The sequence below is a fragment of the Rhinichthys klamathensis genome, unplaced genomic scaffold (assembly GCF_029890125.1).
Source record: "Rhinichthys klamathensis goyatoka isolate OS25496 unplaced genomic scaffold, OSU_Roscu_1.1 h1tg000369l_1, whole genome shotgun sequence".
In the NCBI taxonomy this organism is placed as follows: domain Eukaryota; kingdom Metazoa; phylum Chordata; class Actinopteri; order Cypriniformes; family Leuciscidae; genus Rhinichthys; species Rhinichthys klamathensis.
The window spans coordinates 2,322,809-2,349,941 of NW_026606877.1; the positions used below are offsets into that span (position 1 = coordinate 2,322,809).

The 27,133-nt window shown below is 42.8% G+C and overlaps 1 protein-coding gene across 1 annotated transcript in view; it reads right to left on the bottom strand.

Annotated features, from left to right (window-relative positions):
• Nucleotides 1-25,986, bottom strand: part of gc (GC vitamin D binding protein) — a 68,680-nt gene extending 42,694 nt beyond the window's left edge. Inside the window, exons 1-3 of the mRNA XM_056233341.1 lie at nucleotides 25,865-25,986; nucleotides 25,435-25,504; nucleotides 25,021-25,153 (exon numbers count right to left, since the gene is read on the bottom strand). Coding sequence (XP_056089316.1) covers nucleotides 25,021-25,153; nucleotides 25,435-25,504; nucleotides 25,865-25,928 — 267 coding nt within the window. The 5' untranslated portion in view covers nucleotides 25,929-25,986. The remainder of the gene's footprint in view (nucleotides 1-25,020; nucleotides 25,154-25,434; nucleotides 25,505-25,864) is intronic.
• Nucleotides 25,987-27,133: the final 1,147 nt, after the last annotated feature.

Sequence of the window (27,133 nt, forward strand, 5' to 3'; positions counted from 1 at the left end):
TTCTGGAGGCGCCACTTCCAAAAGCATTAAGTAAAGATCCGTCCTTATTTTCAGCCGTAACTTATCCGGATATTTATAACTATCTCGTTCATACAGTCCGTATACAAACTACAATTTACCTCAACAAGGCAACATAATGAATAACACTCGTCTCATTCGTGGAGGTGAAAAAAACAAGTTCTTTGTGACATACAAGATTTGTTGTATTAAAATGTAAATGCAAAAAAAAAGGCATGACAGTCGGTTGTTTTTGTCAATTTTAAGTTTTAATTTAAAATGTTTGCGATTTTAATATAAGTACATGGTTACATATTTGACCACTTGCTTGAGCAACTTAATATATAGAAGTAATGCATGGAATAATTGGCTTACGTTGTTAAAATAGTGAGTATGTGTTAAAATAAAAATAGTGAGTACCGGGGTGTTTATGGTAAAGTTACAGCCGCGGATCATATACGCAATGCAAACGCAGCATATTATAAAGCACTATAGCGTGTCCTGCTTCTGTACCATATACGCACCGCACACGCATTGCACACGGATTATGTGTGAAACCTGTGGTAAAATGATGGGAACAGACTTTTCTGTGGGGAGTTGGCTGAAAGTTAGCCTATTTATCCTAGCTAGCCTCTCCTGCGCTGGCTCAACTCTCCTTCCCTTCACGTTTTCTGACAGTCGGTAACTTATCGCATAAAAACTAACTCCGGGGTTCTTATTGCTGTTGTTAGAACACCCGTGTATTACACAACACAGCATCACGCTGTTTAAAAAAAAAATACAGTGATAATACCATGGATAATACCGACGCTGCCTTGCTTGTCAATTGACAGAATGACAGTTGCCGTGGTTTCTATGTCAACAATATGGCCGCCGCAAACATTGATGACTCAGATCGAATAACATCTAGCAAGCCGCAATTCTACATTGTTCACTAAACATTTTGAACTCAGATGTCAGATGTCAATAATCAGCATATGAATCTCAACAATGGTGACATGCTTAATGCCACAATACATTCTGGGAGCCATTGAGATGAGTTTTGTATTATGCACCCAGAATGCATTGCAGTATGAAGCACGTCACCATTATTGAGATTCCAGCCTGATCTCATGAAAATACGTCTCTATAGCACGCATTGTGTTTATCGTGCAATTTATACGCGAAAATGAGTTTTTACGTGCATATGATACGCAGTTTTCGCGTGCATATGATACGCACTTTATTGCGTGTAATACACGCACCCCACACCACTAATCCTAACCAAACGTATAATAGCCTACACCGTATTTCTGGCGGGACGTGTGAATGTTTGCAAGGTACTGTAGGAGCTGTTGACAGTGATTGCAGACTGGTTTGTTTGTTTGTTGGGTTGTCTCACAGGGTTTTATGGGTGTATTTTGTTAAAGGGTGGACTGAGGAGCTTTGCGTGATATCCTTCAATTATCCGTATCCATGCATTTAATATGCAACAGTTTCGGTGCCATGTGAGTCGCATTACAGGTATGTTTTGACTGAGCTTATAACCGTATGATCCTTAGTAGCGTGGCTGGTTAAATTCTTATCTTGTGTGTGTGCTGTATTTTACATTTAAGGGTGCGGGCGGGCCAACGTGCAAGGGACGTTACAGTGGGCTTTGGGACTCATCTAAACTTATGTTTGGATGCTCGTTTTGCTGTCTGCTTCGTTTATTTCGTCTACTTCGATAAATCATCGGACTTGCTACCGTGACTGTTATCCTGTTCCCGGGATCTGAGGGAGACAGGACTGCATGATTTCGCTGCTGGATTGGACTGGCAGACCAGCGCTATTAACTTGTTTGTTTCTGTTCGTGGGTAGGCGGCCTAGGCGCACATGCCTGTAATTGTTTTTAACTGTTATAGACCATTTATGGAAATACATCAAGGAAGCGTAAACCCAGTTCCGGTGTAAGCTTTGTTGATGGAGAAATGGCATCTAGAGTGTTTTCGACTGGCCTGACTTGTCTTCCGGAGTTCACCAGCGCCGATGTGGTGAAGAGTGTGGAGAGATATTCGTCCAGTAAAGGGAACAAACTGGACAAGGGATATAAATTCTTCCACGAAGAGTTTATCCACAATTACCAAGGTAAGTAAAGAAGAAATTGCTATAGCTAGCTTTAGCTTTAGTTAACGTTAACTGTAAAGTATGGTAAATCATAGGTGTTGTGAATTTGTAATATAAGGTATAACACATCACAGTGAATATGTCGTGTGTATGTCTAAGTGAGATGGCATGAGATAACATAACAACCAGTAATTTGGTGAAGCTGTACTAGCTAAATGTGAAATCTTACTGACATTGTGTTGTGACTTAACATTAAGGTTACTGTCACAGATACACCCAGGGCCGTCCATAAGGGGGGATAAAGGGGAATGTTTTCTGGGGCCCAGCCGCTAGGGGGGGCCCATGCAGTCCAGCAATAATTATGTTCATCCTAAATATAAGCAAAGGTTGCCATATTTTATTTTTAACCAAAATAGCACCATTTATTGTTGAAAGTGAGAAAAAAAAAAAAGCATTTTATTTAATGTTGCTTGAGTAAAATGTAGCCTGTGTCATAATGAAACACCCCTCTCCTGAAAATGGTCTGAGTAGGCTATTTTTTGTTGTACGTAAGTCAAAACGCCAGCGCTTCGCGCCAGTTCGCGGTCAGCAGCGCAAGTGAGTGACACGATGGAGTGCGCGAATTGACACGGTAAGACCATAGACAGTAAAACAAAAAGTAAGACCTATTGCTCACCATCTCCCCAGTGTGATTGAAGCAATCAATTGCCTAAAATCGTCCTGTAAATTATCTAATGAGGCCTTATCAGATGCGCGAGGACTGAGAGAATATTTCATGTCATTTACAGCAGTTGTCATGTGCACTGTCCGGCTAAAACTACTACAACATATCGAAGATAGGATGGAATTTGCTTCTGCAGAGTGGCAGCCTTATGGTGTGTTCACACCGAACGCGTGTCTATCGCGCCTAGTTAGACTCTTGAACATTCGCTCGAGTTCAAATTTTTCAACTTGCGCGGAAGACGTTCGCGGCAAACGCGTTGCCCAATTCGCGTCATTCGCAACGCCCGGCGCGAATGATGCGTCTATTCGCGTCTTTGCATTGACTTTGTAGCGGCAAAACTCCGCTCAGTGCCGCTGGCAACGCTATAACGTCTCCGCTTTGTGGTGTGTCTGTTGCGAGTGTGTTTAATCTATGTTTTTTTCAACATACACACAGTATAATCATCAGAGATGCACGCAATTACATTCGGAAATAGACAAGCTTGTTTACATAAATGCCCCAAGCAAAGATATCCCTCAATTTTATTAACTTTTATAAACCCAGCCAGTATAATCACAATGAACACATCCAAAATGAATTATTTAACAGATAACAACTGCAAAGCGTCTAATTTGTAAACAAAATTATTTACGCACTAAATCCAGCATAAACTCCGGCACAATTTGCATATTTTAAAAATCTCAAAACAGACATCACATCCCAAACCGCACATCAATTGACCGTTCGCAAAAGCCACGCCCCCTAGTTATTGTTGCTACGCCCGTCAAACAAATGGTCAAACACGACCAGCGCCACAGATTGCCATGACGGGAAGAGGTGCGTCAGTGACCTTTTTTGGAGCAATACCTCCGCGATATCCTCCAGATCGAGGCAAAAGGGGTTACAGTATGCAGTGGAGGGATATATTCAAAATATAAAAATACGCAATGAAGGAGACACGACTACTATCGAGGCTAATAATGCTCTCAAGCTCTCAAACCGGTCTCAAGCGAAATCTGAGAAACCAAATGCAACCAGCACAGCCTTGAAGAAGATTCTATAACCTGTTTCAGTGGCTAATTGTTTGGAGTTAGAAATATATAACTCGCGCTGCATATTTAGTCATTTTGCCTCAGATACAGGATTATTCATTCGCTTTAACAAGCAGGTTGTTCATTACCACGGCAACCGCTTGCGTGTCATGCTGAATGCGATTTTCGTGTTTAAAAAGTAACTATACATAATAGACGGAAAGATGCAGATAACCATACATTATTTATATTCGTTACGATATTGATATGAACTGATGTTGTCAAGTAAGTTAAGCTTCATGCGTTCCCCGTTGCGAACGTGCACTCCTCTAACGTTAGTCTAAACTGTAGTCTACAGGTGCTGCTGCTCATTTCCCCCCGAAAATATCATGTTAACAACAACACTTTAGAAAACGTACTTCCTTTGTGGATCCTATTGATCTGCTTTCTCCATGTGTCTTTGACTAATCTCATTGTCTCAGTATCACGCACGCTGCACGCGAGTTAACCATGTTCGACACATTTAACTGGGAGTTCGCACCTCAGAGGTGTGGACTCCAGTTCCTTTAAAGAGGACTGAACCTCCCTCTGGACGCGCTCTTCCTCCAACATGTGACGCGCTCTTTCTCTCTTGCTGGTACTCTGGACTCTCCCTTGCTTCATCATGTGACTCCTTGGTCCATCGGGACCTCGTGTTCATGCGATGACCCATCTTTCCTTTGTTTGTCTAGTTCAGTTTTATTTTCCTTTTGTATTCTCCTTTGTTCATTCTCACCGGCGAGTGAAATGAACTTAGTTTGAATCATTTCTTTGGCAACACCTTCAACGGACGATTTGAACATCCCGCCACACGGGCGCGCCGGAAAGGACCTCTGACCGGGTCCGGAACACACGCACACACACACGAGAGAACATGATCAGCAAGTATTCGTTTTCCTACCGAGATCTAAATACTGCTAAGATTGCCTGCCCTAATTAGGGTACGATTTGACTCTAGTTGTCTCTCTTAACGGTTCTGTGTCTGTGATGAATTTTGCCAAACTCATCAGCTCTCCCTCTCTCTCTGTCTATCTCACATGATCTTTCGCGATCAGCTCTCTCTCTCTCTCTCTCTCTCTCTCTCTCTCTCTCTCTCTCTCTCTCTCTCTCTCTCTCTTTCTATATGCATTCTCCTTCCTCGATGTTTTATTGTATTTGTAAATACATTTATTCCTTGTAACGTTTATTAACCGCATACGTAATCACCTTTATTAAATACATGATATATTCATTGATTGATTCTGCCTGTGCTCATACTTCAAATAACTTAAATGTTTCGATCAGCTACAAGCTTTGAAATGGTATAATACTTTAAATAGTATTGTGACAAAACAGGAAAGCTATCTTTTACGGCCGTAAAGATCGTCTCTTCCTGCGAGTCTCTTAAAGGTAATTTCTCTGTGGAAATTGATGAAGATCCATGACCAGTTTGCTGGACAAACAGATTATTCGATACTAATTAATTCCATTGAGGAGTATCCTGAAAATCTATATATTCTAGACAATTTGTATATGAATATTGAATTATAATTCGTAATGATTTGATTATTGATAAATAAAATGTATCTATCTTGCCGATCTGTATGAATAATTGATTATACATCCATTGTATTCAGTCGTTCATAACAGATTGGCAACGTAACCCCCTTTGCCGGGTGATTTTTAACATGTATTGTTATCTGGGTCAAACCCGTATCGATAGTTATTAATTTGTATTTACTAAATATTGAATACATATTCCTCAATGGCCCAAATACTTTACACTGCCTTCAAGCCCTGATTTATCATCAAGTCTACCTCTGAGTTCAAAGTATTCAAGAGACTGTTTATGTTCCAGTTATTCCCTGTTTCCTGTTTTCAGTTCTGTGTCTCGAAGCCATCTATAAGATCGGATATTGCAACAGGTGTATAAATAAAGTCTGTTAACCTCATCCTTCTAGTAGTGTGACAGTTACGAAGTAAAGTTGTGTATTTCTATGTGAGATAAAACGTAATGTTTTCTTGTTGCCTGCGGTTATAGTATCAAATATACTGCAGGGACAGGTTGTAGTGAGAGGTAGATGCTTCAGGCGTCCTCTTTTTCCCGGACATGTCCTCTTTTTGATACCTAAATAATGGGTCTGGCGGGAATTTCAAAATTGTCCGAGATTTTGTTCTACCTTAGCAGGGGACATAGACTGAACTGTTATGTCCCAGTACAACCTCAAGTGTATATGTAGAGCGAGGCGTTTGTTATAGCGACTACAACCCGACAGGCTGATCAGGACCCTGACGCGAAGCGGAGGGAAGCAATCAGCCTGAAGGGGTTGTATTCGAGTGAGAGTGAGTTAAGTTTTTAAGTTGTGACTAACATCATTTTGGTTACCGCAGATACAATGAATAAAATGTAAATGTAGTTAAGCACTCATGCCTAATTTCACTTTGTGTGACCAATAATCTTGTACTTCACACTCGACTGTATCGCAAAACAACACAGCTACGTGCAGCAATTCCTGGTGAGAGGAGGGGGAATAATGACAGTGGGCGGGGTTTTGTGTGACGTCCACCTGTGAATGCAGACACGTTGGCTGGATTGTGTTTACCTTACACTGAGATCCGATCACAATGCTTCCTCGAATACCTCCTAACCTGGAAACGCTGATCGGATAACATTCCGATCAGAAGAACGTTTACACTTGTCTTTTCAATGTGTATATGGACAACATCCAGATACAGGTCGCATGTTAATGCCAAGTGTAAACACATCCCCAGATGTGAAAAAACTTTAGCCTACCGGTCACACTCTCCACAATAATTCTGAGGCGGGCAATGGCTTGGGTTTGTTCCGTTTCCTCCTTGCTGAATTGAGCTGAACGCTTAAAAGGTGGAATGATGAGCTTAGCTCCAACGTCAGCAAGGATGTGTTGAATGAGGAACCCTTGAAATCGTCTCCTGGCTCCAGCAAGGGAAGGACTCCACTGATCTGCCATTTTTCGGATCTGCCGCTACGATAACAGGAAGTTCTAATACACTTCATTGATGTATTTCCAGTCGAAAAATGCGGAAGTGCGTAAAAGGGGTATTGCAGTGTTTAACACGCATGATCAGCTGGACCGTTGGTTTGGGCCTGTGGTGTGGTGCTTGCAGCATTGATAATAAATGTGCTGTGAGTAACCAACTTGAGTCAAAGCCCTAGTGGCGTGCAATACTAGATCAGCCACATGTCACCAGTCATTTCTGCAGTTTTTTTTTTTTCTTTATTTAATATTATTTGATTTTCAAGTAATTGTTGTTGTGGTATATTCTGTTTCGTTTTTTTTCATTTGAGTTTGATTTGATTTGATTTGATTTGATTAACTTTATTGTCTGTTCAGATTTACTGGACAGAGATTCATCTTTGACACTGGCTCTACAACCACATTACACACCACATAATAAAAACACATAAAACATGCATAGTAATACATACATGATAAATTAAATTAATACAATATGTGCATATTCACACGCCTATAAATACTACCTCAATTGAGAATTGAATTTAAAACCGTAGCCGCCAACGGAACAAACGATCTTTTATAAATATTCTTCTTGGCATACGGTATACGTAGCCTACGTCCCGAAGGAAGGACCTCAAAGCAGAAGTTTGTGTTGTGTATTTTATCCATTTATACATAGCCTGTCTTATTTGTGATTAAGTTATTTGTTTTTTTTTAACTATATTTTGTGATCGACTGGAGGTTGTTCTATTGAAGGGGTCTCTTGTTGTAATATTGTTGGCTGCTTCTGTCTGTTTCATTCCGTCAGAAAATTGGTTGTCGTGGTGGCCGGACGTGGCACCTCGATCAGATGGGCAGAACTCATGTGGTGATCTCTCTTTTTAAAACTGTTGTAACTGTAAATGTGTAATGTGTAATAAAACTGTAATGTTAAGGGCATTACCCTGGAAATAGGCCCTGGGGTGGCATAGTCGATAACTTTGTAGCAGCCCACCTTTTTCTGTGGTCTGTTTATCCATGCTAACATGTGTAGGAGGTTAAGAATAATTTACTAAACCTTTTAGTGCACCTTCAGTTAAAGCTGCCACATAAACAAAGAGACTGAATATGATCACTGAACCAAACAATACATGATGATCTTTATCATCATTAAACAACATCTGAACACAATTTCTCTTTCAGTTCTTGACATAACAAACAGTTAGAGCAGCAAGAGAAAAACTAATGTTAAAGTCAAGAGTCAAACTGCACAACTAAAGCAAACACCAATTACAATGATGGTGACTTCAAACGAACATTTTCAACCAAACATCTAAGGGCCATCATACACCCGCCACGACGCAAGTGTTTTTTGCTAGTTTCAGCCTGATGCAGTTATCATTTTCACGTCATGAGCCAAATTGTTTAAATGGCAAATGCATTTGTGCCCATTTGTGTGCTCATGGGCGTGCTGGTCTGAAAAGGAGGTGTGTTCATGTGCATTGTTAGCGCGTTGCTATTTTGAGGCAACTGAAAGCCAAATTTGAGCCAAATATTAAAAATACAATGTAAAATATTAATATTGTGTACATAAAAATATGGTGGAATCCGGCTTGTCCCATTGATGGTCTGCTTGCGCGCTTTAACCTCGCGCACAAGCAGATCCATTTCCTCTCTGGAGACACAACTGGCTTTTAAAGGGAATGGGAAATTACACTGATTATTTTTTTTGCACGTTACACCCAAAACACACCCATTACTCATTAAGAGAATAGGGACAACCCTTTTAGACCATGCGCTGGGCGCGCCGACCATTTTCCCCGTCGTTTAACTAGCAAAAGTGGATTCGGACACGCCCTAAGTGCACTGATAAAAACAACTTGTAGGATTTACTTGATAAAATCATTGTAACAATTTGCACTCAATTTTTCTAAATAAATCTTACTGCTGTGATATCAAGTACAACTTACTTGCCAGTATCAAGTAAAATTTACTTAACTCTAAATGTAACATTTGTGAAGACATTAAGTAAATGTTACTTAATTATATTTAACTTAGCAGGTTGTATTTATTAAAAGTAATTAAGTAAATTTAATTTTAAAAGGAACATCACTGTTGTGAAAATATCAAGTACATTTTATAAATCTGTAATATTTACTCTTATTAAGTAATTAAGTAGATTTTATAATGTCTGTCCATTTCACATTTTGAATTACTTAAAGGCACACTGTGGAACTTTTCAACCTTTATAATATATTACCAAAACCCATTGAGATGGTACATCGACTTACAATAGGTTGAATGACACGTCTGCCGAAGCCTGAAGGTGTCTGTATCGCTTTTACTAGCACTATGTAACTTCGGGTTTCGGGTAGGAACCCGAGCACAAAAAGAACTACAAAATTCGACCGCTTTACGGCATACGTCACTTCCCCCACCACCCCAACTTCCTCAAATTCTAACGTGAGAGCTCAACTCGCGTTTGATTGCCGGCGTCTGTATGTTGTAGTCATGGCTGAATCAACAGCTACTCGGAAGAAAGCGAAGAAAGCAAAGATTTTGTCAGAGGAGGCCAAAAAAAGAAAAAGGGAGAGTTTAAAATAAACATCGGCATAAAAGTGTATATATAATGTAATATTTACTGCGAATTCGTGTAACAAAACTGATAGTCACAACATACTGCCGTATACAAATGTAAATGTAAATGTTTTTTTTCCTTTCAGCTCATATATGTTTGTATTTGTGTAAAAGGAAAAACAAACTGAAGACTACAAATAACAGAAATATGTAGTGAGTTATATCAGTTTTGTTACACGATTTCCCGACTACTCGATTTCATCTCCAACCCATTGCAAAGAGATCCTGAAGACGTTCATTGTTTGCTTCAGGTGTGTTTGATTAGGGTTGGAGATGAACTGTGCAGGACAGACGATCGGCACGAGCAGGATTGGGCAACCCTTGTCAATGCGACTTACCTGATCAGACATTGTTTTCTGCGTATGCTAGCCTACTTTAATTCAATTTGTTTTCTTTATAGGATTTATATTATTAATCTTATATTTATATTATTATTTTGGTCAGTAGTGAATCGATTAACTTTCTCCAACATACAAATCAAATGCCGTCTGCACACACATAAAGACACGGGAGATTGACCGGTTGACTGTTTGTTAGTCTCGCGTAGCCAGACCTTCAGACTGACGGCTGGGCGTGACGTCTGAGGCTGAGACCTGTTTGTTGACTTTCGCGACAATGCTGCGGCGCTTGTGGCCTCTAGGGGCACTAGACGTGAAAATTACAGGTCGAGCGCACCCTAGTGGCTAAAAATTCCACAGTGTGCCTTTAATAATAGTGAGTAATATAAATTTTAATATAAAATTTAAAATGCTTTTTTTAAGTGTTACCAAATAAATTGAGCGTCAGCGTCAGTTCTGGCAGGCGAAGTAGTCAAGATGCTGCTAATGCTATCGGCCGACTACACGGTCTCATCAGCGATCGCTCAGCTGAGCTGCATCAGCGCATCTGCTGTTCATCTCCCCTCCCTGCTAATGACTACGCTCAAATCAGGGCGCCCTATTTAAGCAGATTCAGTTCGCTCCTAACTGCTCGCTGCTTGCTCTCTGCAATCGCTGCTTGCTCTCTGCAATATTGAAACAGGACTCGATGTATACACTCTCCATCATCTCTGAAAGTCTTCAAGAAGCTAAGTTAAGTTTCTTTTTAATGCTCATTGTTAAAAGCTATCAGGATAATAATAATAATAATAATAATAATACATTTTATTTAAAGCGCCTTATCAGGACACCCAAGGACACTGTACAAAACAGATAAAAACCATTAAAACAGTAAGCAATAAAATTGGCAAGACATCATTGAGGTGATATGGGTCAGGTGGAATATGATTGTCTAAACAAGTGAGTTTTGAGTTTGGATTTGAAGAAATTAAATGAGTTGATGGTACGAAGATCTGGGGGGAGGGAATTCCAAAGATGTGGAGCAGAGCGACTAAACGCCCTGCTCCCCATTGTGACAAGACGAGCAGGGGGAACAGAAAGCTGGCAGGTGTGAGAGGATCGGAGTGAACGAGTAGGGATGTTTAAATGGAGAAGATCTGAGATGTATGGAGGAGCCATGTTATGAACTGCTTTGTAAGTAATGAGAAGTATTTTAAAGATGATCCTCTGTTTGACAGGAAGCCAGTGAAGTTGTTGCAAGATGGGAGTGATATGATGAAAAAGGGGGGTCTGAGTAATCAGGCGTGCAGCAGAGTTCTGTAGGAGCTGCAGCTTCTGGAGCGACTTATTAGGGAGGCCAAACAGGAGTGAGTTGCAGTAATCTAACCGTGATGTGATGAGACTGTGAACCAGGATGGCGGTGGTTTTTGGAGTAAGAGAGGGACGGAGGCGGGAAATGTTACGCAGGTGGAAATAGGCTGACCGGGTGATGCTGTTAATGTGAGAGTGGAAGGATAAAGTGCTGTCAAGGACGACACCCAGACTCTTAACCTGAGGGGAGGGAAGGATAGTTGAGTTATCAATGGTAATGGAAACTTTATTAGCTTTAGAGAGGGTGTGGGGTGTGCCCACCAGGAGGACTTCGGTTTTTGAACTGTTCAATTTGAGAAAGTTGGATGAAAACCAAGAGTGAATTTCTTGGAGACAGAGGGTAAGAGAGGTTGGCGGGAGTAAGGAAGATGGTTTAGTAGAGAGGTAGAGCTGGGTGTCGTCCGCGTAGCAATGAAATTTAATGTTATGTTTACGGAGGATGTGACCAAGAGGGAGGATGTATATGATAAAAAGGAGAGGCCCCAATACAGAGCCTTGGGGCACTCCGACGGAGACAGGGAAGGTAACGGATTTCTGGGTTTTTAGTTGTATGAACTGTGTGCGATCCGAAATGTATGAAGTAAACCAGGCTATGGGAGTGTGAGTGATACCAATAGATGATAATCGACTGAGAAGGGTGGGATGAGAAATGGTATCAAAAGCTGCTGTGAGGTCCAGAAGAATGAGAATTGAAAGTAACCCAGAATCAGAAGCCATAAGAAGGTCATCTGAAATTTTGATGAGTGCGGTTTCAGTGCTGTGAAGGGGACGGAAGCCAGATTGAAACTGCTCGTAAATGCTATTCGACATGAGGTGAGTATGAAGTTGAGAAGCGACTGTTTTTTCCAGGATTTTGGATATGAAGGGTAGGTTAGATATGGGACGGAGATTGCTAAAATTAGTGGGGTCCAGACCAGGTTTTTTCAGAATGGGTGTGACTGAGGCAATTTTGAGTGAAGGGGGGACTGAACCAGAGCTTAGGGAAGAGTGAATAATCTCAGTGATGAGAGGGGCAAGTGAAGAGCAGCAGGATTTAACCAGGCTGGAGGGAAGTGGGTCGAGCTGACATGTGGAGGGTTTAGATTTATGAATAATGTCCGAAATGGCTTGGACAGAGGGAAGGTCGAAACTTGAAAAAATAGTAGTTGGGGATGGATAAGGGGTGTTAAAGTTGCCTCCAGAAGCAGCAGCTCCAGGTGAGGTCAGGTCTTTATGGATGTCTGTAATTTTGGAAACAAAAAAGGACATAAGTTTATTGCAAAAGTCTTGAGATTGCATATGGTAGGGAAGAGAGTCAGGAGGTTTTGTAATGGACGTGAGGATGGAGAACAGAGTTTTAGAATTATGATGATTAGAGTGGATTAAGTGTGAGTAATAAGCAGATTTAGTTGAAGAGAGAGAATCCTTATACAAATTGACATGTTCCATGTACATATTTTTGTGAATGGTGAGTCCAGTTCTGTTAGCAAGACGCTCCAGCTGACGGCCCTGGGATTTCAGAAGGCGTAGGGCGGGAGTGAACCAGGGTGCTGAACGGTTGAAGGAGACTGATCTGAATCTCATAGGAGCATGAGTGTCCAAGAGAGTGTGAAGGTGTTTGTTATAGTAAGAAACTAATTCATCAGGTGAACAGCAGGCAGGTACACTTGGAAAATTATTGATATCAGATGCAAAGGAGACAGTGTTAATGTCCTTGATATTCCTGAAAGAAATGGTGCGAGGAAGAGTCAGTTTAGATAGCGGAAGGGTGATCTTAAAAGTAATAAGCATATGGTCGGAAAAGGCAACAGAGTGAGTTTTACAGGCAGAGGGGATAACACCGGAACAACAGACTAAATCCAGTATATGCCCCCCACAATGAGTTGGAGAGTCGATATATAAATGCAAACCAAGGCTTTCCAGGCAAGATGAAAATTCTCTGGAGAGCGGAGAACTGATATTATCCATATGAATATTAAAATCACCCAGGATGATTAAGTTATGGGATAGAGTTGAAAGATGAGTGAAAAGCTGAGAAAAGTCATTTAGAAAATCTTTGTTATATTTTGGGGGACGGTAAACAGTGACCACGACTGTAGGCGAGGGTCCGGGCAACAGAGAGGCAGAGTACTCAAACGATGAAAATAGAGGAGAAACAGGAATCGGCAAAACTTTCCAGGTCTCGCGATGAAACAATGCGAGACCTCCGCCACGTCCAGAAGCACGGGGCTGGCAATTGTAAACAAACCCCGGCGGGGCAGACGCGTTAAGGGGAATAAAATCATTAGTCAGCTGCCAGGTCTCAGTCAAACATAAAAAGTCAAGATTATAGTCCATAATGACATCTCTGATTAGTGGACCCTTGTTGTTGAGAGAGCGAGTGTTCAAGAGACCAAAGTTCACGGTGGCAGAGCTACTTTTATAGGCAGAGTTAGCCACTTTAGGGAGACTAGCCAGAGTACTGTGATTAGCACCTCGGCTGGGGTTGCGAGAACGACGGCGTGTGGAAAACCAAGTTGGAATGGAAGAATAAGAATTCTTGTAAAAGCGCTTACCGCGCGGTCCACGATGAATATATCTCCGGTTCGGTTGGAAAAAGATGTCCGATGGAATGGAGCAACCAGATGGGGGCTGGAGGACATCAACATGGCGTCGGAGCTTCAAAAGCTCAGCAACAGAGTACTGGAACAGAGCGTCAACTTGCAGGTGGGCAAGAGACACCAGAAGCCAGCCAAGCACGAACCAGAAAACCGACCGGCGAATCCACGTCATCCTCAGGTAAGCAGATCCTCAGGTAAGCAGCAGCGGTGAAGATGTTAGGACGCAGTCGGGATCACAGAAGAGTATTAATCCAACAGTTACTGGTCATAAGTAGCAACCAATGTTGTACAGGCGATATAATGATTCAATTTGATCAGATTGAAGCACTATCTGTCTGAAAATTCGCTGGTATTGTCAAAATGTATGCCAAAGTTCTGCCGGTGAGTAGCGGCGACAGTCACGCCAGCGTTCACTCAGTCCGTTCCGGATATGGGCACCATGCTGTTGCTAATGATGTCCGTGTGCTTGGGCTTATCTAGTCGTGCTCTTGCTAGGCTTATGCGATCATATTGGCTGTGCGTTTACTTATCTGTTGTCATTGGCAACTGCTCGCGTTGCACATGCAGCGATATTAGCACTATGCAGCACAGATCAAGCAGCTTGCAGTGATAGATAGTTAGTAAATTACAATTCATGGTGCAAACTGAATTATTTCTGCTGTGGCACAGCTCTAAAAAGACATAGTAAACAGTAACTATTCAGTGAGTCAATTAAAAAAAAGTCTCATCTGCTAAATCTTACTTGTCTGTCTTCTGCTTAGTTACATTGCCTTTGGATGCGCTTACTGGCTGCTGGCGCCATTCACATAGGGCCTATAGCGCCTAAAAACGCGTAGAAAACGCTAGGCGCGCCGCGTTCTCCTTTTTCCAAAGCGCTAGGGCGGTTGCGCTCCGGAGGCGTCTGTCGTTGCTGTGCTGGTTCTTGTTACGTGACCTCGGTGCGCTTGCGGCATTTTGAAAAGTTGAGATGTTTTTATCTCGATGCGGCGCGGACGCGCTTGGAACAAACAAGCGCGTCGCACCGCGACCGCGTCGCTTCCATTATGAGCGCACATACCGCGCGCCTACATTTGAAATAACGAACTTGAGCGCGAAAAAGACGCGATATGTTAACAGGCCCAACGTAGCTTGACGGTTCCTTCGTTAATGAATAACTACACAAGAACCAATGTAACATAATATTAACAATCTAGTAACTATTATTAACTAACAAAAAAACTCCGATTAACGAACTAGTAAGTAGCCTAATAGCGCACAGATGAAAGTGGTAGTTCACTATATTAACTAATCAATAACTACTATTTTTTTTAATGCTTCCCAGAGAACTACTGAAAAAGTTTATTAACAATCTAGTAACTACTATTAACTAAAAAGAAACACGGATAAACGAATTAGTAAGTAATAGCGCACAGATGAAAGTGGTAGTTCACTATTAACTAATCAATAACAATTTTTTTTAATGCTTCCCAGAGAACTACTGAAAAAGTTTATTAACAATCTAGTAACTACTATTAACTAAAAAGAAACACTGATAAACGAATTAGTAAGTAATAGCGCACAGATGAAAGTGGTAGTTCACTATTAACTAATCAATAACACTTTTTTTAATGCTTCCCAGAGAACTACTGAAAAAGTTTATTAACAATCTAGTAACTACTATTAACTAAAAAGAAACACTGATAAACGAATTAGTAAGTAGGCTAATAGCGCACAGATGAAAGTGGTAGTTCATGATTAACTGATCAATAACTACTATTTTTTTTTAATGCTTCCCAGAGAACTACTGACAATTTCATAATTCATGCAAAACTAATCAATAACCAATGCAGGACAAATGACTAGCACTACATTGGCATTGAATCACTAGAGTCATGGTGAGTACTGGAACATATTGAGTCATCAGCCACCAAATACCATATACAGTTATTTTATTATTTAACCTCCCAAAAAAAAAAAAAAGTTTTTATGTATGTCTCCTAGCTCATATTTGTGTGCGTGTGTGTGTGCATATCTTGTGAGTGATTATAAGATTCTACACTTTATTGGCTTTTCATTAGTAACTACTGTAAGAATCATGGGAACAAACTAGTGTTACTATATACTTCTATTGGAATTACTAATTATTTGGATCCGTATTCTAAAGTGAAGATCATGGGAACTAACTAATGACTAAAGTGTTACTTACTACATTCTTCTAAAGAAATTTTCTAAAAGTATACTATTTAAAAGTTCACCAAAAATCTCAAACGCTTGAAATTACTTGTGTTTGGTTGCACAAATCATGACTAGATCATGTAGTAACACTTGAGTCATTACTAGTTAGTTCCCATGATCTTCACTTTAGAATACTGATCCAAATAATTAGTAATTCCCATAGAAGTATGAAGTACCACTTTAATCTGTGCGCTATTACTTACTGTAGCGGGTTGATTAACTGCAGCAGGTGTAGGTCATACTCTCTGGACCAATCAGGACTGAACTGCATGCTATATGGGCAGAGGGTGGCTCGGGTGACACTTTATGGTTTTGCCATCAGAGGCACATTTTCGTGGTGGGTCCTCGTGTTCGTGGTGCAGTTACGGTTATCAAACAGGTAATAGAGCGTGGCTAACTTTCTCATTTCCTAGAGGCCTCGTATAAAGTAATGGGCCGTTTGATTGTAGGTTTCGTGTAGCTGTACTAAACGACACGATTAGTAGGCTATAGATGCGCAGCTCCCTGACGGGTATGTATGTAAGCCAGTCGGCATTGTGTGTATATTTAATCATGCACCGTTACTAAATGTGATTTGTTTATGTACATTAGGACTGTGAAGCGCTTGCTGGCGCCGGTTCCTGCACGAGTCTCTCATTTCCCGCTGTGCTGCTGTTCTGTCTCTACGGATTGCTCTGTTTTAACTGATTTCGGTGTACTGACCGACTGTTCATGAGGAAGAGCTAGAGGAGTTCATTCCGGCCTCGGGACTCCTTGATGCACTTTATAGCGCAGGATTCATCGCGCAATTGGGCGTTTGGTCATTCTGTATTTCAGTGACTGTGATACAGCCGATGGCTTGGCCTTTTTCTGGCCTATCGGCGTTATTAATGTATGAGTGTATGTGTGTGAAAGGTGTTTGTTGCTTGATTATGATTAAGTGATTTTGATTAGTTTGTTTCTTTGGTTTAAGTGTTTATAAAGAAGATTGTTTTTTTGTTGTTTTCGTTTGATTTGTTTTGGTATATTGTGTGATTTCTGTCTTTATTAACTGAATGTGTTTTCTTTTAGTGCTGAGTGCCCGAAGTGGTGGCGTCGGTGTCCTTGGTGGTGGGGTCTCCTCCTGTGTGCTGTTTCCCTTTTGTCATTGTGTATTTGGAGTGTGGTTACTTTGGTGTGTACATGTGATTAGGGAATCCTTAACCCCTGAGGTCCCACACATTCTGACCCGGCTTCCTCCAATGGTAAGGCCTCAGCACTCGTTTTCCTTTTTTTTCTTTTCTTTTTTTTGTGTTAGTGTGAAACCTACTTTATATTTGATGTCCATTTTAATGATCTAAATAAAATTATTGTTTTACTGGAACTGTGTCTCTGGCTTCATGCATGAACCGAACCTGTGTGCTTCCTGTAAATTTGGAGAGTTACTCATTGAGCTAGTTTAACTCTATTTCCCGGGGTGAAACTCCCTGGGTGGCGTAGTTGGTGTTTTCATTAAAATTTAAGACGCTGAACAGGTTGAAAAGGGGCTTCGCTCCCCCAAGGGCGAGCAGAAGTTTCCCTTTTACCAACGAAAAGTTTCCACCCGCCACATTTGGCGTATAGTCGGCAGGATCATGCATTTTTGAAAGCCATTGACGTTTCTGTTCTTGTGTTATTTTGTGTGATTATTGGTATTGTGGGTTATTGTTTAATTTTCTTTGTGTTTTTTTGTAGAGACAGAACAGCAGCTTTGCGGTGTGCGACAAAACTGTGGTCATCTTTTGAGGCTCCATTGTCTCAGTGGGGTTTTTAGTTATGGGTGAGGAACTACAGGAGTTGAGGGAGTTGGTCGCGCAGTTAAGAGTGGAGAATGAGAGGATGCGCCAGGAGCAGAATACCACAGCCCCTGGTTCCAGCTCTGTGACCCCTAGTACTGCCATGGTTAATCCCCCTGTAGCTGAGCGACTGATTGTTGTGCCCCGAGATAGAAGATGTCCCATGTTTCGGGGTAGATCAGGTATCGGGCTCGCAGAGTGGCTTGACGAGGTGCAGGCCTGCATGAGGGCACGTTACTTGTCTGTTTCCGATCAGGCCTTTTTCCTGTTTGACCATTTGGAGGGCGAAGCGCGCGAAGAGATAAAACATCGACCCAGTACAGAGCGAGGTGACCCGGCTAAAATTATAGCGGCCTCACAGGAATTGTACGGTTGTTGCGAGTCCTACGTGGCCCTTCAGGAGGCGTTCTTTTCTAGACGGCAACAGGAGGGAGAAACGCTGCAAGAGTTTTCGCTGGCCCTGATGAGTCTCATGGCCTCCGTAAAACAGAACGCCCCGAGTGGCGTACCAAATTCCAAAGTACTACTGCGCGATCAGTTTGTGGAGCACGTGCTTGAGGGTGCTCTTCGTCGTGAGTTAAAACAGCTGGTGCGTCGGAAGCCCACTGCGGCACTGCTTGAGGTTAGGAGCGAGGCTATTCGTTGGGAGCGTGAGGGGTCGTCTGGACATACTCGCGGCCGAAGTAATTCTGTTCCCTCTGCCTTAGGCATGCAGTTTGGAGTCCAGGGCGGTCCTCAGGGGTTGAGTACCACTATTCAGGCATCTGAGTTGAGTGAGATGAGAGAAATGTTGAAGTTACAGCAAGAGCAGTTAAACCAGCTTACCCAAAGTATTTCCCTCTTACAGAATCCCCAGCAGCGCAACCGGCCATCTTATAAAGGCCCTGTTATATGTCGGCGCTGTCAGCAACCAGGTCACTTTGCCAGGGAATGTGAGGGGATACGTGTTCCACCTAACGCTTCGTCTGTTTTGCCTGCCTCCCAACAGCCTGGTAGGCAGTTGCGTTATTTTCCATCTTCGGAAAACTAGCGCCCGCCGAGTTGCAGAGTCACAATTCGGGGGGGGGGGGGGGGGGGGGGGGGGGGGGGGGCAGTCATTGGCTCGGAAGTTATTCCAAGTGTTTCGGAAAGGGGTCCTATGTTGATTTCCTCTTGTCCACATTTGGATGTAATGATGGGAGGGGTTGATGTTCCCTGCTTGGTGGACACTGGATCTATGGTGTCTACAGTTACAGAGAGCTTTTTCCTTCAGCATTTTGAGCCGTGGGGTGGAGAGAGACTTCAGTCGTGTCACTGGCTGCAGCTCAGGGCGGCCAATGGATTGGCCATCCCTTATATCGGCTACCTGGAGTTGGATGTTAAACTTTGTAGTAAGTTAATGACAAGGTGCGGGGTTCTGGTGGTTAAAGATCCCGCCGGTGATATGCCACTCCATGTCCCTGGTGTGATGGGAATGAATATCATCCGCAGGTGCTACAGAGAGCTGTTTGGCCAGTATGGGTTGGCCTTGTTCAATTTACCCTCGGTATCTGGGGCTCCGGAGCCGGTGGTGAAGGCATTGCAGCGGTGTCACCAGGCCAGCGAGCAGGCCCCTCGGGATGTTCCAGGTAGGGTGAGGGTTCGAGGTAGTACGTCCTGCCGCATTCCTGGTGGCACGATGAAGATCATCGCTGCGACCTGTTCAGAGCAGTACTCTGGTTGTCCGGTACTGTTCGAGCCCCTGGACTTTGGTTTACCGGCTGGACTGTTGGCCTCCCCAGCCCTGGTTCAGGTGGCTAGAGGTACGGCCTACATCCCTATTGTAAATGTTGGGGCCATCGATGTGATGCTGTACCCGCGTACTGTGGTGGGTACCCTGGATAGGGTTCGTGTGGTCAGCTTGCCTACAGGGGTCACCGAGGTGCCATCTGTGGTTGCCATGGTGAGGTCCCAAGCTGTTGCTTCCGGGGTGCAGGACCAGATCGAGATTATGGACTTGTCCTCATTGCCTGCGGAAGAGCAGGGCCGGGTTAGGTCCTTTTTGCGAGAGTATATCCCCGTCTTTGCCACTCATGATGGTGACTTGGGCTGTACAGATCTGATTGCTCACGATATCCCGCTTTTGGACGAAGTCCCTGTTCGGCAACGCCATAGGCGTATCCCTCCTTCTGAGTATGAGTTAGTTAAAGATCACATCAACCAACTCTTGGAGGCACAGGTAATTCGGGAGAGCAGCAGTCCCTATGCTAGTCCCATTGTGTTAGTAAAGAAAAAGGATGGAAGCATGCGTATGTGCGTTGACTACAGGCAACTCAATAACAAAACGAGAAAGGATGCTTTTCCTCTTCCTCGTATCGATGAGTCCCTGGATGCCTTGACGGGTGCCCGCTGGTTCTCAACTTTGGATTTGGCCAGCGGCTATAATCAGGTCCCTGTGTCTGAGGCGGATCGACCCAAGACGGCATTCTGTACTCCATTTGGTCTTTTCGAATGGAATCGTATGCCGTTTGGGTTGTGCAACGCTCCTAGTACTTTCCAGAGGCTGATGCAACGTATATTTGGTGACCAACAGTGCCAATCGTTGCTCTTGTATCTTGACGATATTGTGGTTTTCTCGTCCACGGTTGAACAGCATCTGGAGAGGTTGGAGGTAGTGTTGGGAAGGCTTCAGCAACAGGGCCTGAAGGCCAAGCTCAGCAAATGTGCATTCTTCCAACAGGAAGTGCGCTACTTGGGTCATGTCATTTCGGACAAAGGCGTCTCCACAGACCCCAGTAAGGTGCAGGTGGTGGCAAATTGACCGCCCCCTACCACTATCCCCGAGTTGCGGTCGTTCCTCGGTTTTGCTAGTTATTACCGCCGTTTTGTAGAGGGATTCGCCAAGTTGGCGGCCCCTCTGCATAGGCTGGTAGCTCAACTAGGGGGCACCAAGTTGAGGAGAAGGGCGGAACTGTCTGTGGGAGGACATTGGACGGAGCAATGTCAGGGCAATTTCGAGGCACTTAAGGTCAAACTTGTTACAGCACCGGTGCTTGCTTACGCCGATTTCTCATTGCCGTTCATTCTTGAAGTCGATGCAAGTTATGGGGGACTTGGGGCAGTGCTTTCCCAGGAGCAGGCGGGTAAGGTTAGACCCGTGGCTTATGCCAGTCGAGGTCTGAGGCCTACTGAGCGCAATATGCAAAACTACAGCTCTATGAAGCTGGAGTTTTTGGCACTCAAGTGGGCCATGACCGAGAAATTCCGGGAGTACCTGCTGGGCCATAAATGTGTTGTCTTCACGGACAATAATCCCCTTAGTCATTTGTTCTCTGCGAAGCTGGGGGCTACCGAGCAACGTTGGGCAGCGCAGCTGGCCTCTTTCGATTTTGAAGTGAAATATCGATCAGGGAGGAGTAATAGAAATGCAGATGCCCTGTCCCGTCAACATCCTTCTGGTAGACAGGACTTAGAGACTGTGGTTCCTGGTATGTTACTCCCAGACTCTTTACAGCATGTCCCAGTTGAAGCAGTTCAATCTGCTGTCGTTTCTTTGCCAGAATATGCCCTATCGGACCTCACTGACCTGCAACAAGCAGATCCAGTCATTAAAGAGGCCCTGGTCTTTTGGCAGAGAGGAAGTCGTCCCAATGGGGAGGAGCGAAAGGCGGTTTCACAGCCTGCCTTGGTATTGCTCCGCCAGTGGGATCGCTTGATGGAAAAGGACGGGGTCTTATATCGTCAGACCTTTCGCCCTGATGGCCTGGAGGTAGTATTCCAGTTAATTTTGCCAGCTTCCTTAAGGGAAGAGGTGTTGACCAAGGTCCACCAAGAACATGGTCACCAGGGCGTGGAGAGAACTCTGGAGCTGTTACGACGGCGGTGTTACTGGCCAGGTATGTCCGTGGCGGTTACAAAATGGTGTCAGGCCTGTGAGAGGTGCCAGGGGGCCAAGGATACCCAACCAGCCGCTCGTAGCTTCATGGGGCATTTATTGGCTTCAAGGCCAAATGAGATTGTGGCTATGGATGGTGGCTATGGATTTCCAATGTTGGAACCGACTTATAACGGGTTGGAGAATGTCCTCGTTATGACTGACGTTTTTAGCAAATACACGCTTGCTGTTCCCACCCGTGACCAAAGAGCCTCTACCGTGGCTCAGGTTCTGGTGACGGAATGGTTCTCTAAGTTTGGTGTTCCTGCTCGGTTACATTCGGATCAGGGTCGCAACTTTGAGAGTGCTCTGATCCAGCAGCTCTGTGGGCTCTATGGCATTAAGAAGTCTCGTACCACCCCGTACCATCCGGCTGGGAATGGTCAGTGTGAACGCTTCAATCGCACTCTGCACAACTTATTACGTACCTTCCCGGTGTCTCGGAAGCGGGATTGGAGTTCCTGTCTGCCAAAGGTACTGTACTCGTATAACACCACTCCTCATCAAGCCACTGGGGAGTCCCCTTTTCTGTTGATGTTTGGGCAAGAGCCCAGGCTCCCAGTCGATTTCTTGTTAGGTCGAGTACAGGACCCTTTTGGTGGCAGCACCCATGACTGGATCCAAGAACATCAGACCCGCTTACGGATAGCCTTTGAAGGGGCTGGGGAAAGGCTAAGGGGTGCAGCTGAGCGTCGTAAGAGGAATTATGATCAGCATGTTCGAGACCACCCGTTGAAAGTAGGCCAGTTGGTGTGGTTGCGGAACTTCAATACCCAGGGTCGTCATAAGATCCAAGATCTGTTTGATTCTATGTCATATAGAGTTCTGAGGGCACCGGCTGAAGGTGGAGCCGTGTACACCATAGCGCCTGTTGACGATCCTACTAAGTCCAGGCATGTTAATCGTGCCTTGCTGAAGGCTGTGGTCAGGTTAGACCCTTCTGGGGCCGCTGTGGCCTTTCCGTCACCTCCCTTCGACCACAATGAGTCGGAAGAGGAGTACTTTGGTGACAATGAGGTGCTAGTTCTTGGGGAGGGGCCTCCTGTGGTAGAACGAACCCGAACTAACCCAGTATCCCCGGTTTTGGAGGCCGCTAGGGCTCCTAGTCCTGTGGGTGTAATTCCACTGGCTACCCCTCCTGATTCCGGCAAAGTGGCAGTTCCTCGGACAGCCCGATCAACAGCGGGCCACCATTCTAATACCAATCACCTCCCGAGGGCCGTGGGGGAAGCAGAAGGTGGTGCAGTGGACCTCCCGGACCCTCTGGCTAATTCTGTGTTGGCCTTTTCTAGACCATAGAAGTAGCTGGGGTTAAATCTGTGGTGTGTCCAATCGTCGGGGCGACGATTCAATGGTTGGGGTAGATTGTAGCGGGTTAATTAACTGCAGCAGGTGTAGGTCATACTCTCTGGACCAATCAGGACTGAACTGCATGCTATATGGGCAGAGGGTGGCTCGGGTGACACTTTATGGTTTTGCCATCAGAGGCACATTTTCGTGGTGGGTCCTCGTGTTCGTGGTGCAGTTACGGTTATCAAACAGGTAATAGAGCGTGGCTAACTTTCTCATTTCCTAGAGGCCTCGTTAGTGTTGCAATGGGAATTACAGTGTGCAATGTCTTTTGCAGTGTTTCTCCTGTCACTTTCCTGTAACGGAATCTTTCCTGTAACGGAACCGGGTTGCGTTGTGCTGTTGGTAGGTTGAATCTGTTTTTCTTTTTAAAACATCTGCGTGATTGCGTATAAAGTAATGGGCCGTTTGATTGTAGGTTTCGTGTAGCTGTACTAAACGACACGATTAGTATAGATGCGCAGCTCCCTGACGGGTATGTATGTAAGCCAGTCGGCATTGTGTGTATATTTAATCATGCACCGTTACTAAATGTGATTTGTTTATGTACATTAGGACTGTGAAGCGCTTGCTGGCGCCGGTTCCTGCACGAGTCTCTCATTTCCCGCTGTGCTGCTGTTCTGTCTCTACGGATTGCTCTGTTTTAACTGATTTCGGTGTACTGACCGACTGTTCATGAGGAAGAGCTAGAGGAGTTCATTCCGGCCTCGGGACTCCTTGATGCACTTTATAGCGCAGGATTCATCGCGCAATTGGGCGTTTGGTCATTCTGTATTTCAGTGACTGTGATACAGCCGATGGCTTGGCCTTTTTCTGGCCTATCGGCGTTATTAATGTATGAGTGTATGTGTGTGAAAGGTGTTTGTTGCTTGCTTATGATTAAGTGATTTTGATTAGTTTGTTTCTTTGGTTTAAGTGTTTATAAAGAAGATTTTTTTTTTTTTTTTTTTCGTTTGATTTGTTTTGGTATATTGTGTGATTTCTGTCTTTATTAACTGAATGTGTTTTCTTTTAGTGCTGAGTGCCCGAAGTGGTGGCGTCGGTGTCCTTGGTGGTGGGGTCTCCTCCTGTGTGCTGTTTCCCTTTTGTTATTGTGTATTTGGAGTGTGGTTATTTTGGTGTGTACATGTGATTAGGGAATCCTTAACCCCTGAGGTCCCACACATTCTGACCCGGCTTCCTCCAATGGTAAGGCCTCAGCACTCGTTTTCCTTTTTTTTTCTTTTCTTTTTTTTGTGTTAGTGTGAAACCTACTTTATATTTGATGTCCATTTTAATGATCTAAATAAAATTATTGTTTTACTGGAACTGTGTCTCTGGCTTCATGCATGAACCGAACCTGTGTGCTTCCTGTAAATTTGGAGAGTTACTCATTGAGCTAGTTTAACTCTATTTCCCGGGGTGAAACTCCCTGGGTGGCGTAGTTGGTGTTTTCATTAAAATTTAAGACGCTGAACAGGTTGAAAAGGGGCTTCGCTCCCCCAAGGGCGAGCAGAAGTTTCCCTTTTACCAACGAAAAGTTTCCACCCGCCACATTACTAATTCGTTAATCAGAGTTTCTTTTTAGTTAATAGTAGTTAGCTACTAGATTGTTAATAAACTTTTTCAGTAGTTCTCTGGGAAGCATTAAAAAAAATAGTACTTATTGATTAGTTAATAGTGAACTACCACTTTCATCTGTGCGCTATTACTTACTAGTTTGTTAATCAGAGTTTCTTGTTAGTTAATAATAGTTACTAGATTGTTAATATTGTGTTACTCATTGGTTCTTGTGTAGTTATTCATTAACGAAGGAACCGTATTCTAAAGTGTTACCCAAAATGGCAAGTGTGAAATGTTTGATTTAGATGTGATCTTAACTGGGAGTTAATAAAAAGACGATAACCCACGATTAAGTTGAGAACAGTGTGAAAGTCTTCTTTTGTGTTTTATGGCTAATAGATTTGTTGCATAACTTTTCCCTGACACCTGGGATTCAATTGAATGGAGTTTGGTTTGTCACTAAATTACATTCAGCCACAAAATATGTCATTATCGTAGAGGACAACCACTTACTCCTTTATCATAGCAGTCAGGACTGGCATCATCTTTGCAGCATTTTTCTGCAAGCTTGGTCATTTCATCTGCCACACAATTCACTTCCTCGAATGTGCCATTCGGGAACTTTTGACTGTAGAGGACAGTGAACCTGCAGAAGGATCAACGAGAAACATAACTTATGGAAGCATGGTCAAAGAATCTCCTCTTTTTTAAAAAACTTTTTTCTTTTAATCAAAAAGAAATGCAGGGATAGCCTATTCTGTGGACAAAACTGAATGGAATTAAGTTATAATTAACTAAATAATTGTTAAAAATAATTTTTAATAACTTTATACGTGAGAATCAAATATTTTGGGCATATAAAGCAGCAGTGAATTTATATATCCATAAACTGCAATTGTGTAAATCCTAAAATAACTTTATACTTGCATTTCTTTGAATTTCTCAATTCCAATGGCTTTGAGCTCTTGGCAAACATTTTCTTTGGTATAATTCTTGCCTGTAGAGATACAAAAATATAATGAAGAATAAATGCATAAATAAGCACAAATGCACTAATCAACATAGCTGTCGTTAGCTATCATTTACTATTTATTGTCCCTATATGGCTGATTTATTCATCGGCTCTAGCTCCCCACCTGCACACAACGGATTTAACATCGTTTCAATGCATATGCTGACTAAATCTTTTAAGCTTTAATCTAACATTATTAACACAAATTCACCATGTATAAGTGCCAATATTAAACATTTAAAATGCAATATATTGACAATGAGTCAATAATGATTTTACCTTTTACCACTGTGGAAATACAGCATGTAAAATATCCTTAAATTAGATCAAGTCTGATCTTCTTACCTTTGTCAGCAAGCAAAGCTGGAACTATTAAAGCAATAATTAAAATGAGAGCTATGTTCCTCATATTTTACCACAGGTAATAATGTAAAAATTTCAAGATGAGTCCAAATTAGAAACTGCCTCTGCATTGCAGTTTTACAAGAGACAAAAGTGTGCATAGTCAAAAATTAACTTCAGTAAAAACAGACAGTTATGTAAATGTTTAAATGCAAACAAGACTGTGGCTTTCCCCTTGACCCCATGACACAGCTTGACAGCTAAAACACTAAAACTTTTTGAAAGCAGTGATTCAAACTTACAGTGATCTACAGGAACAGCTTTTGTGAACATTTTAAAGGTTATTCTCAGAACCTCACATTCGAATATTAAAGTTGATCTAAATTAGTCAAGATCTTACTTCAGATTTGAGCTTGGCATTATTCAAGTAAGCTTTTCATTTGCTTATTCATTGTCCCAAATTAAAAAAATAAAAAATGCTGCATGCTTTGTGAGTAAGAAGTAAGTTGTACTCGGAATACATTTTTTATGAAGACATTTTTTATAAATTGTGGGTGAAGGGGTCAGAGAATATTGGAGGTCCAGTTTAGAAAGTTGGTCAGATATTTCTGCCATCCTGGTATTCTCAAATCTCCATAACTGACAGACATGCAAATATGTGTCTACGTGTGAAGGCTTTGAATGCCTCCCACAGTGTGTTGCTGCTAATAGAAATATTGTCATTTATTTTAAAATATAGATTTATGAGATGTGAGTAAATCTTTGAAGATGTTATCAGAAAGTAAATGTGAACTGTCCATTGTTTTAAATAAGTTTTGGCATGTGAAAACCTAAAAATCCCAAAAGGTGGGGGCATGATCGGAAATGACTACTGATAGTCACAGGAATTGACAGACTGCATCAGTCTATTATCCAAAAGAAAAGAAAACAAAACCTCTGCAAGTATGAACGGTGAACATATGAAAAGAAAGAAGACTTTACTAGTTAGAAACCTTGATCTGCAGGGATCTGATAGGCCAATCAGTTTAATATAGAACTCTAAAAGTCTGGCAGAGTTGGACAACGTGGTATGTTTTGAAGACCTGTCCAATATTGTTGTCAGGAAAGACCAGGCATGACGACAGCAATATGGTGAAAGTAACAGGTTTATTTCGCAGTGTAGTAGAAATGGGACAGACAGGTAAGCAATTTGATATAACATATGAAAATGAGAACAGAATGATAACCAGAGTATTTACTGTGTTACAGCTGGTGATGGAAAAACAAAATATG